The 18,724-nt window shown below is 42.8% G+C and overlaps 1 protein-coding gene and 2 long non-coding RNA genes across 3 annotated transcripts; 2 read left to right on the top strand and 1 right to left on the bottom strand.

Moving 5' to 3' along the window:
* Positions 1-626: 626 nt before the first annotated feature.
* On the bottom strand, positions 627-17,725 carry LOC120456199 (protein singed). Its single transcript, XM_039642879.2, has 6 exons — positions 17,033-17,725; positions 4,123-4,403; positions 2,349-2,769; positions 1,705-2,274; positions 1,387-1,635; positions 627-1,308 (listed from the first exon to the last, which is right to left on the bottom strand). The coding sequence occupies exons 2-6, from the start codon at positions 4,325-4,327 to the stop codon at positions 1,215-1,217; spliced, it is 1,539 nt and encodes a 512-aa protein (XP_039498813.1). The 5' UTR covers positions 4,328-4,403; positions 17,033-17,725; the 3' UTR covers positions 627-1,214.
* On the top strand, positions 4,933-6,581 carry LOC120456235. Its single transcript, XR_005616821.2, has 3 exons — positions 4,933-5,727; positions 5,783-6,114; positions 6,308-6,581. It is a non-coding gene; the product is annotated as an uncharacterized LOC120456235 (long non-coding RNA).
* Positions 13,727-14,787, top strand: LOC120456236. Its single transcript, XR_005616822.1, has 2 exons — positions 13,727-14,182; positions 14,246-14,787. It is a non-coding gene; the product is annotated as an uncharacterized LOC120456236 (long non-coding RNA).
* Positions 17,726-18,724: the final 999 nt, after the last annotated feature.

Consider the following 18,724-nt stretch of genomic DNA (forward strand, 5'->3'; position numbering starts at 1 on the left):
TTAAGTTTCCGATTTGAAATGTTATACAAAAAGTAACCGTCAACCGTTCAATTCAAACTATGCAATCTACAAAATAATGCAATCCCCACGCATAATTAGCTTTCCATTGTAGACAAACCACTAAAAAAAAGGTACAAGAAATTTGTATATATGTATATATTTCATATGTATCATACAAAATTTCCATTTTAAGATTTAGCAACTAAATTGGGTTGAGTTTTTGTTTCGTTTTGAAGTGCACAAATTCAAAAAAAAAATAGATTACTAATTAATTAATTAAGAAATCGACGCAAATAAATAACAAAAAACTAATTCAATATATGCAAATGCTAGATATAGTGGAGTTGATTCCATTGCAAAATCGCCGTACGGAGAGATTTGATGTTTAATTTTTGACTTTGTTTTTATTACAGATTAATTTTTTAAGGTTTGCTTAGCGACTAAATTTTGTTTTGCGTATTAAAATTGCTTGCTTGAGTGGGTGTAGGTGTGTGTGTGTGTGTGTAAGTTTGTTTGTGGGTATGCGTGTCTATGTGGGCGTGTGGAGTCTTGTGTGTATGTGTGTGTGTCCGTGTATTATCGTTCATATCAATATGTATATAAATATATAAATAAATTTATAGGAATATGTGTTGATTTATTTTTATTTTTTTCATGTTTTTTTATGCTCTTATTTCCCCATTTTCTTTTTTCAGTTTCTTTTCCGTGAAGCTTTACGAATCGAATATGTATATATATAGGTGTATATATGATGTGCTTGTATAACCATTACGTTCATCTTCATTTTTGCTGGCCTAGTTGCTGATATATTTGATAAAACGGAAGGACTCGCGACAGAAGTTTTGTTTTTTGTTGTCTACGCTAAAAGATTTCTTGTTCTTGTTTGTTGATATTCTCATCGTATAAAACGTATAAAAAGCTAAATAGGTTGTTTTTAAAAAAAATCTCTCTCTATGTATACGTAGATCTTTATATATAAATATATAAGTTTGTTTCTTCATATTTCATTCACTCGTATCTCCTTGGGTCTTTTAACGTTTCCTTCCTTTAATTTTCTCGTTCATTTTGCAATTGTTTAGGATCTCAAATTCTTGTGCGACTCTTCTCGATCGATAATTAGGGTATCCCCGCTTGTTTGGGAAGTGTGTGTGTGATTGTAATTGTGATACTGATGACGCTTGCAGCAACCCATTCGGGATGGTCGTGGTCACGCCCTAGAACTCCCACTGTGTGGCCGAATCGGTGCCATCATCCAGCAGCTTGAACGCCCCGTTCTTCGTAGCGCCCAGGTACTTGCCCAGCTGCGATCTAAAATTATAGTATTAGCATTAGGAAGAGCTCATAATACAATAACCGCATTTAAATGACTGCCAAATGGGATCCAACCTTATGCAGATCCTGGTCGGTTCACGAAGCTCCAGGAAGAATCCATCGCTGGGCGCATCGGCATCCACCGAGATGCTTTCGCCCTCGATGCGCCAGTACTTGCCGCTGTGCGCCTTCAGATGCACCAGGCCCTTCTGGGCCCGCTCCACCAGGATGGTCTCGTAGGTGGCCTTATTGCACTCGAGCTTCAGGTTGCCGGGCGTGCGATAGCCCACGAATCCCTGCTCGCACTTCAGTACCAGAATTGGTCTGTTAATTAGCAAAAAGCAATACAATTAGCAATGAAACACACAGAATGGTGTTGGTAATTCCAATTACCTATTGATCAAGTAGAAATAGAACTTGGCTATCTCCTCGATCGACTCCGACGTGGCGAACAGATGGCCAGAGCGCTTGGTGGCCAAGAACTTGCCGTTGTTGGCCCGGAACGAAAGCGAGCCGTCGCCGTGCCAGATTAGCTCGAAGAGAGCGTCGGCACAGCGACGATTTCCGGTGGCCTGGATGCCACCACCCGCCGAGAGACACCAGTAGCGATCCTGGGTGGTGCGAAGGGCCCAACGGTGCGCCGACCAGTCGTACTCCAGCTGGAACGTCTCGTTCTCGCCCACCTCGTCCTGGTTGGCCGTCACATCGACGCCCTGCTTCACGCTCACATATCGCAAATTGAGTCCGGCTATAAAGGAGGCCTGGGGCAGCGAATCCTCCAGCGAGAAGAGCTCATCCCGCGTCACCGACGACGAGCGCGACTTCAACACCGCCTTGGAGCCAATCGGCGACAAGTACTGACCCTGACGATCGCGCAGCGCCAGATGGCCACCATGATATTCGGCGCTGAACAGGCAATCCTCGTTGCAAACCACCTGCAATTTTCCATTGGCGTTCAGATATCTGTGCGTAGTTAAGGAAAAAAATTAGGATCATTGTAGTCAAGAAATAAAATGATGGCCATCCAAAACACTCACTTGTTGTTGCACGTGTGCAGAGCATAGCGACCGCCCTCCTCGGCACGGAACTCCAGCGTAAAGAGCGTATCCTCGCCCCACGGAATATTGGCGTCCACATGGATCTCGTCCTGCGACTCCGACAGATGGGCGAACCGTTTGCGTCCGATGGAGCGCAGATTCACCTGCGGCCGGGCAGCCAAATGGACCGTCCAGAACTCACTGGCCCCGGGCGTCTTGGCCGTGCAGACCAGTTTGTCCGGAGTGCCGCCCAGGAAGTAGCCGCGCGACTCGTTCTTCAGCGCCCAACGGCCGCTGCCATCCTCGCTGATGCTGATCTGGAAGCGGCTGCCCGCGTCCCGCTCCTCGCTCTCGCACAGCACGTTGCCAAACTGATCGACCGAAAGGTACTTGTTCAGATGAGATCGTAAGTAGATAATACCTGCAATGGATATAACAATGAAAGCGTCTTCTTCTTCTCTGAGTTATATAACTAAAATTCTTATCAATACACTATGTAATATATATACACTATATAATACCACCTTCCAGCGCTTGGAATTAAATTTAAAAATCGATTTGACTCGCGCTCTGTCGTCGGTTGGCATTTGGGCTATCGATATCCCGAGCATTTAGATTTGGCTCGCTTTTCAAACATTTTGAATGCTATCATCTATTAAGCCATTAAGCCATGTGCTCCATCCGTATCGACCATGAGCACTAATATTCGGTTGGGAGCTGCACTCCACTCCACTACAGTCCACTCCACACTTCACTGTAGTCCAGTCCAGTCCAGGAGCAAGAAATTTTCAATTTGGATGAGCTATTTTAATGGCCACAACGAATGCCGGCTGACTTATGGCTTTGGTATTATAGAAAATGTTTATTAATTGGCAGTGGCAACGACCAGAGGAGCGCCGCGGCGGCGACTACGAATAAAAACCAGTTGCAGTTGCTGGCCAGCTTTAATTATAATTGCTGGCCACGGACACAACGGACTTGCAGTGCCAAGCTCAAGTCCGACTCCAAAGCCAAAGCCAACTCCAACTCTAAATCCAATTCCAATTGCGATTGCGATGCAGCCGCCGCCAGGTTGATAAATGATGCCAAATTCGTGAGGCGCTTTGTTTTCTACTCTACAGCACGTCAAATTAGTGCAACTGGAATTATCCTCCTCTTCGCCATGAGACCCCAAATGATTTATGTTGTAAACAATAAGAAAAGTAAAGCAATATAAGACGCCACTAACTGGCCAAGATGATAGTGATTACGCTTGGCAAATGGCTTCGACTGCACCACTTAAGCCCAGGAGTTGGGGTAACTGGTTCGGAATATTGTATATGTAAGTACCACTCCCCCCGGCTTCAAACAAAAAAAAAAAACAAAAATAGAAGAAATAAAACACAAAAATGACTTGCAGTCGTGGGATTTACACGCTTATCGCTGGTATCTGCAGATAGTGCGGCACATGGATATTATATTGTTTGCCATTCAAATGCTAAATGCCATCGATTGGCCCGAAACCGAATGAAACTCGCCACAGCTGTGATTGTATAAAATAGCAAACCTTTCTGTTTTCAGGCGCAATTAAAATAATAATACTCCTTAAGAGAATCCTTAATCGACGTATGCTATAAGTTCAAGGATTGGTTTTTCATAGTATGCAGGAACATTGAAGTATTCTTCCTCGAACCCAGACTACCTTTCCCTTAACAGCACCAATATCTTTACTAACTAACTAACTAACTAACTACTAGCAAGTAAATTCAGTTGATCCTATAGAACTTGTACTCACTTTCGCCGGTGTTCGAGGGTTCCAGCGTCCACAGCTGCTTCTTCTTCAGACTGGCGCCATTGGCGTTGAGCTTGAACCCAAAGGTCTCCGCGGTCATGTACTTGTGCTGGCCATTGATCAGGCCGATGGTCCACCATCCCTTCTGTTGGTTCTGTGAGATGATGTCCCCGTTGCTGTGGCCCAGCTCGCAGCCCTGGCCGTTCATGGTGCTTATGGGAGCAATCTTGAGGCTGTCTCCGGAATCCGGCTTCTTTGCGAGTGGAAGATCGAGCTTAATGTTGCTGCAATGGGAGGGGAGGGGAGTGGGGCGATTAGTTGTCTGGCGAAGCAGGGCCGTAGTCTTAATAGTATTCAATACAAACTCAACAGAGTCACGAATACTAACATGATATAGTTGGGTTTGTAGGGTCTATAGAACATTAAGTTTAGAAGAAGGTTATTTATTAAAGCTATCATCTTGAGCCTGGCTTTCAATAACATGATATAGTATAAAGAGATTGTATATAGAGTTCTTAGAGTCTATATAGTTTATAAGCAGATATAGTGAGTTGAGCGCTTTATTAAAGCTATCATCTTGAGCCTGCCTTTAGATTTTATTGCCTACGATTTTGCCACTTTGGTAACGCCCCTGGGTGAAAACATTGATTATTCGTTTAATTATGTAAAACTATCCGCTTGATTGATGAACACTTTGTCGAGGGGCGGGCGGCGGGGGGGGTGGGGTGTGCGTGACGGTTCTGGACGCAAGATTTATGGATCGTCGTCGTCTCTGCGCTGCTCCACCACTACCACCACCACTACTGGCTGTCAAACAGGGTCTCCACTGTCTGGACTGTCTGTACTGTCTGCCATGTGTGCTGCATGCATGTTGAATGGCAGTGGGTTCTTTGACGGGGGAAGGGGGGGGTTTCCATACAGAGATCTTTGGCTTTGCCATTCATCTGAACAGGAAATGCAGATACCATTTGCATTACATGGCGACACATGTCGCTGATCCACAACTTCGACTTCAGCTCCAACTTCAACTCCAACTCCTTTTCTTTTCTCCGTATTCAAGTCAGCTCCAATAAATTCAAACTCAGCTGGCAGCAGTCAGACGTCAAAGCATCGATGACACTCCTCTATCGTTGGGATCCATCGATAAAACTGCTATTCCGAAGGAGCAGGTGTTTGGCTTCGCGCCCGATGGAACTGGAGAACTGAAGAACTGGTATCACACCTACTGAGAATACACACCATCCATCCAATCACCGATCCAATTAATACATCTGGAGCAGTGTAAATCCAACTTTGTTTGCATAATTGGATTAACAAGCGCCAAGTTTCAAGCTGGCCAACTAATCCACGGCAATCAATTTGCGGCTGGAAATTAATCAAGCAACCATTGATGAACAAAACACCTGGTGAATGATGCCACGATGGTATTTTCATAAATAAAGAAATGGTTTTCTTTGCAACAAATGTCGGAGTTTCGGAAAACCGTTTGGCCAACCGTTATTCACTGATAAAAGCGTCTGTGTTGCGCGTATTTAGCAGCTGCAGCAACATTAAGACCATTAGCAAAGATATATATATATACATATGTATATATATATATACAAGTATGTAGGTAGAATCATAATAAACATAAACCGAATCAAGAACAAGAACCACTCATTAGCGTGACGCGTGCCTGCTAATCAGAGCTTATGAATCGCCGGGCCCCGGATGAGTCAACACAACTCCGCCAGCCGAGCGGCAATAAAAAAAAAGTAACTGGGAAAAAAAGAGGCGCACAGTCAGTAACGCTAAACATAAATTAAGAACATCAAGAAAAAAAAAAGAAGGAGAACTATATAAAAAAAAAGAACTAAAATAAATAAAAAATATGACGGGGCACAGAGACTAATATGCGAGGAGCAGAGAAATGAGAGAAACAGTCACGGGGGCACAATAATCATAATAAATAAGCTGGGGCAACACAGCAAACAGAAACAGTTGATGCCACAAAAGGTGTGTGTGTGAGTAGAGGGAAAGGGGCGGGGGCAGTTGGATTTTGCATTCTAATTTCTCAAAAAGGCAAGCAAACACAAAAAGGGGCGATATAGGAGTTGAAGACAAAAGCGTGACAGCGACTCCTACATTTTCCCACTTTTATATTTATTATCTTTTTTTTACATTTTTTTTTCTTGGCGTTCATTTCTAGGCGTTGGCTCCTGAACAGAGGAGGAAAAAAAAAGAGAAATGAAACATAAAATTGGCCAAAGGACGATGGCCTGGGCGTTGGCTTAAAAGCAAATCGCAGATGGCTGATTAACATCAAATGAAAGGCAAACGAAAATGAAATGAAAACACACATAAAACGAGTAATGAGAAATGAGTGCCAAAATTGCACAGGGAAATACAAAATCAGTTTGAATCTGATAACAAATAAGTCACGAAAAACTGTCATTAAGCAGAAACCAAGGAAGTATCTTGGCATGAAGAGTTCCTAAGAATACGATTTTCTAAAGTAGAATAGAGTTTTTTAAATGAGATAAAGAATATTTTCATAAGGTAAATAATTGTTTGTTTTTTAATATTATTAAAAATGCATATATACATATATACGGTTTATTGTGTAACTTTTGCCCGCTTTTGGTATCTTTGGGTTTTTTCTCTTCACTTTTGGAGTCAACGCTCGCTACTTGGATGCCTCGTCAGCTTAAAAGTTTTAGCCGTACCTTCAGCTCTCACCTTTCCCCGCTTATTTGCCAAGCAACTGCCTCTTAACGTCTTTCGACATTTGTTTTTCAGGTTAAATGCAATTCGATAGGCGAAAATGTTGAAGCAATTTCGCTGGGAAATTAATGATGGCCATTTACAAGACGATTTCCACACTCGTGAGCAGTGCAAATCATAATTAATTATGCAAACGAGTCGTTTCTTTTTTTTGGTTTTTCATTTAGTTGGTTTTATGCAGGGGTCAAACTGCAGATCTCCGGGGAAGATACACAGAGAGACACGTCCTCAAGCAATTAGACAAAGCAATGTTGGCCGGGCAAATACAACAGTTAGACACCGTTGCAGCAGCAGCAGCAATAGCAGCAACAGCAACAGCAACTTGCAACAGCAGCAACATCATCATCATTGCCATTATCATCATTATCGGGGAGCCTTGGGGGCACAAGCAGCGCCAATTACTGCAAATGGAGTGCCGGGCATCGCCAAGCGGAACAAATGCAGCCGCACTGCCTCCACATCCACATCCACATCCACCACATCCATAGCCATATCCATCCGTGCCCACATTATCTAGGCGAATATCCACATTCATGTTCGTGTCCATCTCGATGCCAAAAGGCGCAGAAGCTGTTGCCAAGTGGCTTTGATTCGGCCTTTGTCTGCGCTCACTACCCTGCCCTTGAAAAGTGGAGCTCTTGGCTTTTGCAGCAGGGAAAGTATTTCCAAGAGAAAATACACTTTATAAAATATCATCTGTTGATGTTATCTAGGAAATCTTGTTAGTCTCAAGGGTTCGTTTGCTTATGGCACAGCTACTTCAAAGGCAGCTATTCTATTCTACTTTTTGAAATAATTTAACAAATTTTAGCATGATGCAGTTCTCAGCAATAATACACAGTTCTAGCAAGTTTCGCAATAATAGCAGAAGAGTAAATTAACAAACAAATGTTGATTAAGGGGTTTCTTCCAGGGTATCTCAATGCTCGTTCCTTGGAATGGCACATCTTCTTGTCTGCTCATTATTATTCCGCTGTTGCTCCGGCTTTTTCTTCTTGCTTCTCTGCTCTGCTGGCAAATCAATTAAATTACACTATCAATATCGCCGATTGAATGTCGCTAGTTTGTTCCCATGTTCCAATGTGTGCGTGTGCGTGTGTGTGTGTGTTTGTGCGAATTGTATTGCAGGTGTATGTGGTATATCTGTATCTTTTATCTTTCCCTTGATGTGCCTCATGTGTATCTGTATCTGTATCTGTTTCTGTATCTGCATCTGTATCTTTGTGTGTGTGTGTGTGTTTTTTTGTGTGGCATTATTAAAACGCAATCTAATTAAATGAAATTGCACACGCACACTACGACATGTGCTGTGTGCTTTTAGCAAATTACTAAAATGTAAAATATGATGGAAGCTTTATCGCATCCAGCGCACCTTTCACCAATTGACGTGCTGCTCTGCCAGCCTCTCCACCTCCTCTCCCCCCCCCCCCTCTCCTTTCTCAACCCCCCTTTCCCCCTTTGGAGCGACCAACCTGCTTTTTATTTTGCGTGTGTTTCGCTCTCATGCGTGCTCTGCCTGCGTCGCAGTCGGCGTCGCTGCTTCTGTGTTGCCTGTTAGCTGTTGGCTGTTAGCTGGTTAATGATAACGGTACAGCTAGCTAGCAAGCTAGCTCACTGGCTCACTAGCTCACTAGCTGGCTAACTGATAAACGCAGTCGCATTCAAACAATGCGAACAACAGAAGAGTTCCGAGATCTAAAATCTGAAATCCGTGGCCAGGTTGGGTTTCCAGTGCAGCTGTGCTTGGCCACTCGTTCAGCTGTTGCCACTTCATCTTCACTGTGGTGGCCTGCGAGCACAGTGGGCACTCCATATAACGAACAATCCAAATTAATCAACAGAGAAATGTTAAAGTAAAGAGCACCTGATTATAATATAATACATATACAATGTGATTATATCATTGTGTCCATTTGCTTTTGGGCTTTTTATCGTGATTAAATCCAGCATTAACATAGTTATTATATAATTCACATTTACCCATGTCATCGAACAGTATTCAATTGTAATAGGATTGTCAAACTCCATTGCTCTACTTGCAGCATTTCTTATACAACTTGTGATCGCAACAAATGTGTTGCATAAACGCTTCCCATTAACGAGCTTCCACTGTGTGGTATGGCCAATTTCCATGCATTACTTTTCTACATTTATGTCGCACCAAAATAACCAACATGGTTTTGGCAATTTTTCTCTCATAAGCGCAATAAATCAGCTAGCAAAAGACGCAGACATCGATTGTGCGATTTTCTTTCATTCCATGCTGACTGCTCTTGTAAAGCATTTTATAAACAGCCTTAAATGAGGCGGGGGGAGGGGGGCTGGGGGCTGAGAAGTATGCTGCAGCATACGGTATATTTTACTGTAATGCAGCAGCAAATGGAGCAGCATTGGCGTTCTGAAAGTACAAACACATGCGCACAGATCATCTACGCCTAGCCTAACAAGCCATTAAACGTGTGGAGGATTGGAGGGGAGCGGAGAGTGGGGGGATTGGTCTTAAAGTCTCGACTGCTCGGCTTCTGAAGACTCTCTTCTGGCCAAAGAAATAGAAACATTGAGGAGGCACTAACATATAGCATATAGCATATACAAACAGACAGCGACAGCGACTGATACAGTTAACGAGGCTCGCCATCAAACTCACTGAAGCACCTGTCTCTGTTGCACTTTCTTCTTGCCATCAAGTGGCACGTAGCGCCCTCTCTATCCCACTTGCAACTGACGCACGCGCGCACGCGCTCTCAAGCGTTGCAGCATTGCATTGTGATCGTGTTCGTGTTGCGACTTTTATGGCTGTCAAGAATGCGGCGCAACAGAGCCAAGGAGTCACAGAGAAAGGCGAGTGCCGAACACCTGGATACCCTTTCGAATATAGAGATAGTTTATAAATGCACTTTTCAGTACGTAGAAATATACAAACATCTTTGAAATCGATGAAAATCATAGCCATAAGTCAAGTTAGCATATATAAACTGAACTAAAACATCTATGAGATCCAATTAAATCAACCAAAGCTTAAAAAATGTAATGTAAATTCTAAAATAAATGATAAGAAGCTTTCAGGCATATCTAGTACCTTGAAACATAACATACAGGGTTTATTCCAGCGGAGATACTCGAAATGTGAATAGTGAATAGTGTATAGTGAATAGTGAGATGCAAAAGCGTTTACACCGCGCACACACTCTTCAGCTTGATGAGTTGCCTTGGGCCTGTTATTTATAAACCATTTTGCGGTTGTTTATTGTTTTCCCCCCTAACACAGGCGTTGAAAACAAAAGAAAACAACTTTCTTCATGTTTTTTTTTTACCTATCTTTTTTGGCGAAGAATTTACATGCTTGCAGATGAGATTTCGCCAAAAGTCGAAAGACGAAAGGGCACACGATTATTTGCAGTTATGCAGGCTAGCCAAGAATCGCATCAAATACAAACATATGTACTTAAAAGCCATTATATATGGCCATCCATGATCAGTTACGATAATTGCGGACACGCTGTGATGGCACACAATTGTTTGCCCGCTGCTGTATACCGGTGCGAATTGTTACATACCCATAATAATGAAGCCTTACGATCGACGACCACAATTCAATTAACGACGAATTCAATAGCCGATGTCGATGTCGATCTGGTCTACATATCATCTGGTCTTCAACCGGCGATCGTTTGTCACGGCAACCACTCAACTAAGATCAACTCAACTCGACCACTCATCAACAGGTCACCTTTCCAATTGTTTTATAATTACCCACCGCAACGCTTTTCTTTTTTTTTTTCCACCTCTCTTCATTTTTTATGTTTTTTCTATTTTTGCGGCCTTTGCATTTTAGAAAGCGCCAAAACAAGTGCAGCAATCAATTATTACGAGGCAAAAGATCGACGGCTTTAAAAGTAAAAGTCTCCCGAACGAGCGACAAAAGATTAACAATATGTTGTAGTTTGGTTTTCGGTTTTTAGTTTTTAGTTTTCTGTTTTCGACGGTTTGCCAAAAACCGTTAGAACCGCGCTGGCGTTCGCAATCGAAGTTGGCTCCAAAGCCCAGTGTTATGCAAATTTGGAGCCCAACGGCGGTCTTCTTCTACCCAAAAATAACAAACCAAATTCGGTTTTAACGATATGCACGGTGAAAAACGATGGATCATCATATAAATTTATATAGTGTTATATTTGTTACGTTTCTCTCAGTGTATGCCATCAAAACAGAGCCGATCCGGTGCAATTTACAGTTGAAACGAGACGATCAAACGGACGGACAGACGGACGGACGGCAATCAAAAAATCAAAATCAATAATGAAATAGAGTGATTTCAAATAGAGAAATCAATGAAAGCCACCAAAAAAAAAAAGGCAGACCAAACCAAAAACTAAATGAAACAAGACTAAACGGTTTTGGGTTCGAGTTTCGAAATCCATCTCTATCTTTTCTCCTCTCCTCTCTTCACTTCTTTCTTTTAAAGATTAAAGCGAATAGAGTGTGGGGGGTGGGGGCAGAGAATATACCATATATACCATATACATATATCAAATGGACGGATAGACGGGGGATGGTCTGCAATTAAGTTGAGATTTGGTTTATTGAACACATCTGGGGGCATATGAAAACATCTGTGGCATGAGATACAAATGTATCTGAGGCAGAGGCAAAGCAGTTAACGGTCTTTTTCGTTTAGTTTAGTTTCGTTTCGTTTCGATTCGATTCGTTCGCTTCTTCGTTGTTGTGGCAACACTGAAATTACCGCTGTGCTCTTGGCGAAGCAGGTAAAATGATTTATGCGCCAATTATATATGAACGCCGACAGCAGAGAGCGCGGGAAAGTCGCTTGGAAAATCTCCGAAGCGTTCGACCCACCGTCTACCACATTTAAAAAACGACTCCCCTCCTTTCCCCTCACCATAAAGCGGTGCACATTAATAATTTGTTCGCATTTTCAATACATAATAACAATGCGCATAAATATCACGGAGTCGAGCAAATTGCATAGAGCAGATGCCTCTGGCGGGCATGAAAAAATGCATTTTTACCACCGATCAATATTTTGCCATCTTTCACAAAGAGTCAATTCGAATTAAGGGGCTGGTCGTTGCTCGTTGGCCGTTAGTTGGTTAGTTGGGGCCATTCAATTCTAATTTATTATTATTATTACAGCCATGAATTATTTGCAGAACTTGGAGCTGCATATTTCGCTGATTATTAGTCCATATACGAGTATTACAACGAAATCCGGACTAGAAAATTATATCAACTGGAATATATGTTTATACAATGTCTATTGTCCTATCAACTGGAATATATATTTATATATTGTCCTATCAACTGGAATATATATTTATATAATGTCTTATCAACTGAATTATATATTTATATAATGTCCTATCAACTGAAATATATATTTATATAATGTCAAAGCTGTCTTATAACGTGTCTTATAACGTGTCTTAAAAGTGAGTCTGTTAACTTAAAATACAATGTTTAAATTGGGTATTTGGTTAGTTTAATTAGCTGGCAAGTGCTGAAAATGATCGCGACAAACTATCTTTAATTTCGGTTAACCTCAAACTGAACCTGGAGCTGAAATGTCTGCGACCGAAGCGCCGTGGCATTTATGTCTCACTTGACAACCAGCTGGACCAGTTGTAGTGGGATTCGCATTCGCTATCGCATTCGGAGTTGCACTGGCCTCCAGTCACTGCTGCACTTCACCCAAAAGCATCTTTGGCATCTGGTTGCGGTTTTTTTTCCCATTTTTCTTTTTTTTTTTGCAGTTTGTAGCGCAACAAGTTTATCAGCGGCGCACAACTGCAACTGCAACTTGCACTTGTGTGGCATGCGCCACTAGCCACTTGCCACGCCCCCTCGTAAGCCAGCCAGCCGCCTTCCAGTTTCCCGGCCCGCAGCTAAATGCAAAAAAAGTGCCAAAAGAAAAGATGCTTTGAACAAAATGAATTTCTGTGGCGACACCACTGCGAAAAACCAAAACGCCATTTACCACCCGTCGCTGAGGAAATTAGCATAAGTCTCGCAAAAGATGCTCACAAATTTAAGCCATTCAAAACATATCCATTTTGTTATATAAAGCAGCGAGGAAAAGTGCACATAAAACATAAAGCGGTTGCAGATGAACAAAATGCCACATAAAGTTATTAAATTATTTGGAAATGTCTTTGTGTTCAGTTCAAACGTTTAAACAGTTTAAGCTTTGCCTTAGACTAATGGAAGTGATTTAAACCTAAGAGCATGTAATATTCTTTTCAAAATAAATGTTCAACAATTGTAGTAAATCTTTTGTTTGCATATCATGCACACAGCACATTCATTGTCACCCCCTTCGATTGTCAATTATCCGGGTAAGTCAAGTGCAGCCAAGTTGGGATGCAGTTAGTTGTGTTGATAAGTCGGTTTCATAAATATGCATTTCGCTTTATCGAACGGAAGCGCTGATATGTTTGAGCCCGCTGGATGCCAAGAGGCCAATGAACCCGACCAAATATCATCGGCAGAAAAATCTGAAAAGGCTGACGGCAACGAGCAGCGAGCATATCAATTATTTGTACTGCAATCGCAGCAAGGAAATGTAAATGGGAATGGGAATCGGATTGGGATTGGGAATGGGTATGGATATGGGTATGGAACCAAGTGCAGCAGAGACGACGCCGGTCCAAGATTTCAAAATACCCTGCCCATTTGCATTGATAATGCACAACAACAACAAGAACAAGTGCGGGGAGTCAACGCGGGCCATTGATATATGGGCCTTAAGTGAGTTTTTTAAGTTGGCAGCAAAGGCGAAACACAAGAGGCAGCCTGCGCCTGTGAATCACAAGTAGTCGGGAAGTAAGGAGTCGTTGAAAGCGAAACCAGTCAACGAGAAAAAGCAAAAACAAAAAACACAAAAAGGAGTCAGCAGGAGTAAGGAACAGGAATAACAATGCAACGGGAGGAGATGGAAGGGGGAGACACATGAGTCAGCCAGCAACAGCAACAGATATACGGGAGTACTGGCAACAGAGCCAAGAAACCAAGAAACCGAGAAAACTTGGGGGCGTCGCTCCGTTGCCTAAGAAACTAACAAAGAGTTCGACTCGGAATCGGAGTTGGAGTCGGATTCGGAATCGGAATATCGCTATCAGACGGAACTGAAACCCTTTTGTGACCCGCAGGGATGGATTACGATTTGATTGCCAGAAGGCGCACAAAGAAGTGCCAACTCCAAAGGGTAAATAAGTAAATAAGCGAGTAAGCGAATGGAAGGCGATAATGAAAGGGAAATGCACTTGCAGGCGATATAAATAGCTACGTACGTACAGATGCCATTTAATAATGCCTTACTGGACTACCATTTGTTATTTGATTACTTTAGAGTAACTGTAAAACTAAACTAAAGAGCTGCTTTAATTTAATGAAGAAATATACATTTGAATGCACAAATGTAGCGCATCAAAAATCGAATTTAAATGCAAAATCGAACAAAGAAATGGAAGAAGAAGAAGTGTGCCTTCGGGAATATTTATACAGGCGATATATATAGCTTATCCCGTGTGGCTGGCAATCCATTCAACCCCAGACACACCCATCGCCACACCCCCTGCCCCCTGCCCCCTCCTCCGGCAACAATGAGTGCGTAAAGTGCGTTCAAGGACGGGCGACAGCTGCAATTGATGACAGATACGCGGGGGGTTGGGGAATGGCGAAGGGGTGTGGGTGTGCGGAATAAGGAGGAGGGGGAGAGGAGGCGACACAAGACGGGGGTGTAATGCGAGCATATGCAGCCGAAATCCACAAACAAGTACATAGGCACACTCCCATAAATAAGCGCATACATACAACAGAGGCCACAAAAATAGGCGGTGTTTTTCTAAATGCACCAATAAAATACGTTTAATCGTAAATAATATAAATACAGAGACACCGTTTTCAGGGTACTTTGATTCATTTATATATTGAAACACCTTAAATAACGAAACATTTTTGCGGCCAATACTAATGGAATGAGCTCAGCTGTATTGTGTGTTCTTCATCTTTGGCAGAATGTTGCGACAATGGCTTCTGCGGGCAAAGAACTTCAAGCGGCGAAGAAGTGAAGAAGCAGCTCGCCGGGCGGGGGGCAAGCCAGGGAGGGGGTGGGGGCACTGACGTGAGCCAAGGTGGTGTGGGTGTGGGTGTGCATTGCGAGTGGGGGTTTGGAGCGGGGGTTGTCTTTGTCGGTGTACCTGATTTCCGGCGCGCAGCGGAAGCATTCGATTGCCATTCCACATAAGCAACCGGCCATATGCACGTATGCTCGTATATATATCTATATACATATATTTGTACAAATACATATGTATAAGATATGGGAGACGCTGCCATTAGCACAGGCAAAATCACACAAACAAAACGTGACTCAGTGTGAGGGGTTTTATGTGCCATACGTCTACCTTCCTGCCATTTTCAGGGGAATTTCGCTCCTGGCATACTAATTGATCCCGAGAACCGAAACGAAAAGCCGGACGGGCTAAAATGCAAAATCCTCATTGAAAATTATTGATTTGCCATTTTACTGGGGTAGGGCAGGATACCAAATGGGGGGAGGGGGGAGTGACAGGGTGACAGGGTGCCAGGGGGTGATTGTGCAAAATGAGGCAGAAACGCACTGTGAAAACAAAAGAAATATCCATGACGTGTCGTCCGTCCGTTCGCACATCGCCCACCATGGGTCCAAAAGCAAAAAAAAATGTTTGTCAAAGCCAAATTGTAATTTTCCAATTGAATGCAATTCCTCGAACGAAAAATAATACCCTACCCAGATGCAGTGCTGCCTTAACTTTGGGGTCGAACTTCATAAAGCTTGATATTTTAAAATATATGAGCTGTTTCTGAATCACAATTATAAACGAATTAATGTAGAGAAAGAAAACTGTTCAATGTGAACAATTTAATGATAACGAATTTGAGAATTTATGAAATTTACATGGCGTAACTTGAATAATCCCTTTTAAATTGGCTTAAAAAGTGCAAATACTTTAACTTTGACCTGCGCATTTCCATATCCCATTGCGCTAGCCCATTTCTTCCAGTGCAGACGGACGGCAGGACAAACGGAACTTACGGACGGACTGGAGCGGAAGAGCAGACACGGATACATACACACGAATACGTATAGGAATCGGATTGGGATGGATTGGATGCGTTTTTGAGCGTGGCAACAAAGGACCAAAGAGGAAAGTCCGTGCGGCCGAAGGAGAGGAGCTGGGGGAAAATGTAAACAAGGTAAAGCCAAACTTGAAGAGGGAGCGCTAAGAGAGAGCGAGAGAGAGAGGAATAACGGTTAGAAAGGGGGCGGGGCCATGAAAAGGGGGCGGCGGCACCTTTACTGCGTGTTTATGTCTGTTTATAGTTGAACTTGAATGATTGAAACGAGTCAAAAGAGAGAAGAGTGCAAAAAGCTGAAGAGAGCGGAGTGGAGTGGAGCCGAGAGGTAAGGAAAGACGAGGAGAGGAAGAGGAATGCCAATGTCAAGGCAATTAGCCAGCCGAAAGCCGGTTGGAAAAATCAGCGGCCGAACTGGAAAACAATGCCACAAGGTGGAGCAGCCGAAGGAGAGCTCAAAATGAAATGCTAAAGTGAAAAATGCTAAAGCAAAAACAAAAAAAATGAAGAGACGGAGAAAAACAGAAAAACAGGCAGCGAAGCGAACTGACAACTGCCATAGATTTTATGACTTGCAAGAGGCCCAGAGTAAAGACCGTGGCCATTGGCTTTACACCTGGAAATGGAGCAGCAGCAGCCGGCTCTGTCTAATTTGCACAAGACGTCTGGAAGTAGAGATGGTCGCGTGACACGATTATCTATTTGACTGTCATTTTCCCCATTGAAAACAGTTTATAATTCAAAGTATGAAACTAATTGGGTATCCTCTTTGCAATGAAGCAAATCCTACACTCCAAATTCAGACTTATTGTTGAAGTCCCAGGTTTTTTTGCCTGAAACTGTATTGCAAATGAAAGGCAACAAGCCACACGAAATTCGAAATATTTATTACATTTCTTGGAAAATCGCAAATTTGCCGTGCCACGAAAGGGAGCACGAGCCTGGGCCATCTCTAGTCTGGATGAGAGAGCGAAGGCAAGGAGAGGAGAGCCATCTTTGGGCAAGGAATTCCACTTACTTTCTTTGCTTTTGCTGCTCCTTCTTTTTGGCTCTATGCTCTTTGCTGCTTCTGTTGTTGTTGCTGTTGCTGCTGCCGCTGTTTTTGTTGCTGTTGCCGAAGTTGTAACTGTTGTTTTTGTTGCTTCTCGTCGAGATCGAGATGTCACTTAGTTGCTTGTTTTATAGTATTAGTTTGCTGATTATTATCCTGTTTTCGCGTTTTCTATTTAGCACTCGCTCTCTCGTCTCCTTTTCGTCTGCCTTTTAGCCGGTGTTTTTTCAGTGCGTTTACGTGTGCGTGCGTGTGTGTGCGTCTGTCGTCACACCCTTCACTTCGCCAATTCGAATTTCGAATATATATCTCTGGGAATATCTGGAATATTTTTTTTGGCCAACAAATTTCTCACACTCACACAATGTAAAAAAAAGTGAAGAAAAAAACGTAAACAAATCACGGTCAGGGCGGCAATTAATTTGTAATTTGCTCTATTTGTTACCCTGCTCAAATTGGCAGAAGGCAATCGAACGCTTTGCTTTGTCCGGCTCTATTTTTGGTATGGCAGAAAAGGATTTTCACGATTCGAGATTTCTGATTGCAGGTTTTTCTAAGACGAGACGCATGCGCGCACAAAACTTTAAGTTTTACTTCTGCGAGAGAGAGAGAGGAGAGAACGACCGTTCACGAACTGCACTCCAGTGGGAATGAAACCCGTTGCGAGCGTAGCCGCGCTATTTGTATCGCCCGCCAGAGATGCCACTGTTACCATTGCTGCGATTTCTCGCCATAGCAGCGCTCTGTTAACGCTGCCGTTTAGCTATAGTTTTAACTGAAATAAATGAATTGAATACTTGAAATAAGCGTAGCTATATGTGAAGTCTAATATTGTATAAGCTAAGCAAATAAGAAACTTACTCCCAGCTTTTATGAAGGATAAGTATTTAACAAATTGTTGTCAAGAAAACACACAGAGAAACTTTAGCGGAAAAAGGCTAAGATCGCAACGCAGGCGAATCAAGAGCCAATTGGGCGTCGCTGTTGGCTAACAGCAACAGAGCAGGCATCTGCTAGCCAACAGCGCTGTTAGCTTTCGCGCGGGTTTTAAAATCCGAAATCGTAACGGTCCCTGGGCAAAGGAAATGTGCATAACTTAAGCGCATTGCATATTTAATTGCAGATTCAGCCCAAAAGTGCATCCGAAACTGCAGCTGGCCACCCGAGAGACGCGTCTCGGCCGTTTTGCTTGGCTGGCAACCGAGACTTTGGTGGAGATGCTTTATGCTCTAATAAACTGCACTGCATTTGCTTTTATTGGATGTTGCACGTTAGTTTCGGACCTCCGCTCCGATTCGGGTCCGGATTTCACCAAAATCCTTTAAATCAACACACATGAATATTTATACTGATTTTACAGTTGTTAATCACTGAATATTACTGGCGGCCGTCTCCGCTCTTCACGGCTCTTTGACTGCCAGCAATCTTAAGCGGAGTTAATTATGCTCGCAAATTAATGTTAGACTGCATGCCAAGTCATTTTCAATTCACCTGTGCTTTTTTTAAACACAATTTAAAATGTAGCAGTACGCGATCTCTACTAAGTTTGTCGCCTTTACAGTTCTGATTTAAACTGTTGTCAACGCAATGTCGCATTTTACCCAGGGCTGTCATGCCAGAAACTGTTATATTAATAAATAAATTTAAAAAAAAACTTAA

Source organism: Drosophila santomea, chromosome X (genome assembly GCF_016746245.2).
Source record: "Drosophila santomea strain STO CAGO 1482 chromosome X, Prin_Dsan_1.1, whole genome shotgun sequence".
NCBI classification, from domain to species: domain Eukaryota; kingdom Metazoa; phylum Arthropoda; class Insecta; order Diptera; family Drosophilidae; genus Drosophila; species Drosophila santomea.

What these genes read in the sequence shown, in the direction of transcription:
- LOC120456199 (XM_039642879.2), bottom strand. Translation starts at nt 4,327, where the DNA reads ATGAACGGCCAGGGCTGCGAGCTGGGCCACAGCAACGGGGACATCATC. An exon ending in CTGCACACGTGCAACAACAA is followed by an intron (nt 2,275 to 2,348) that starts GTGAGTGTTTTG and finishes AACTACGCACAG; the next exon opens with ATATCTGAACGCCAATGGAA. An exon ending in CCGACCAGGATCTGCATAAG is followed by an intron (nt 1,309 to 1,386) that starts GTTGGATCCCAT and finishes CTATAATTTTAG; the next exon opens with ATCGCAGCTGGGCAAGTACC.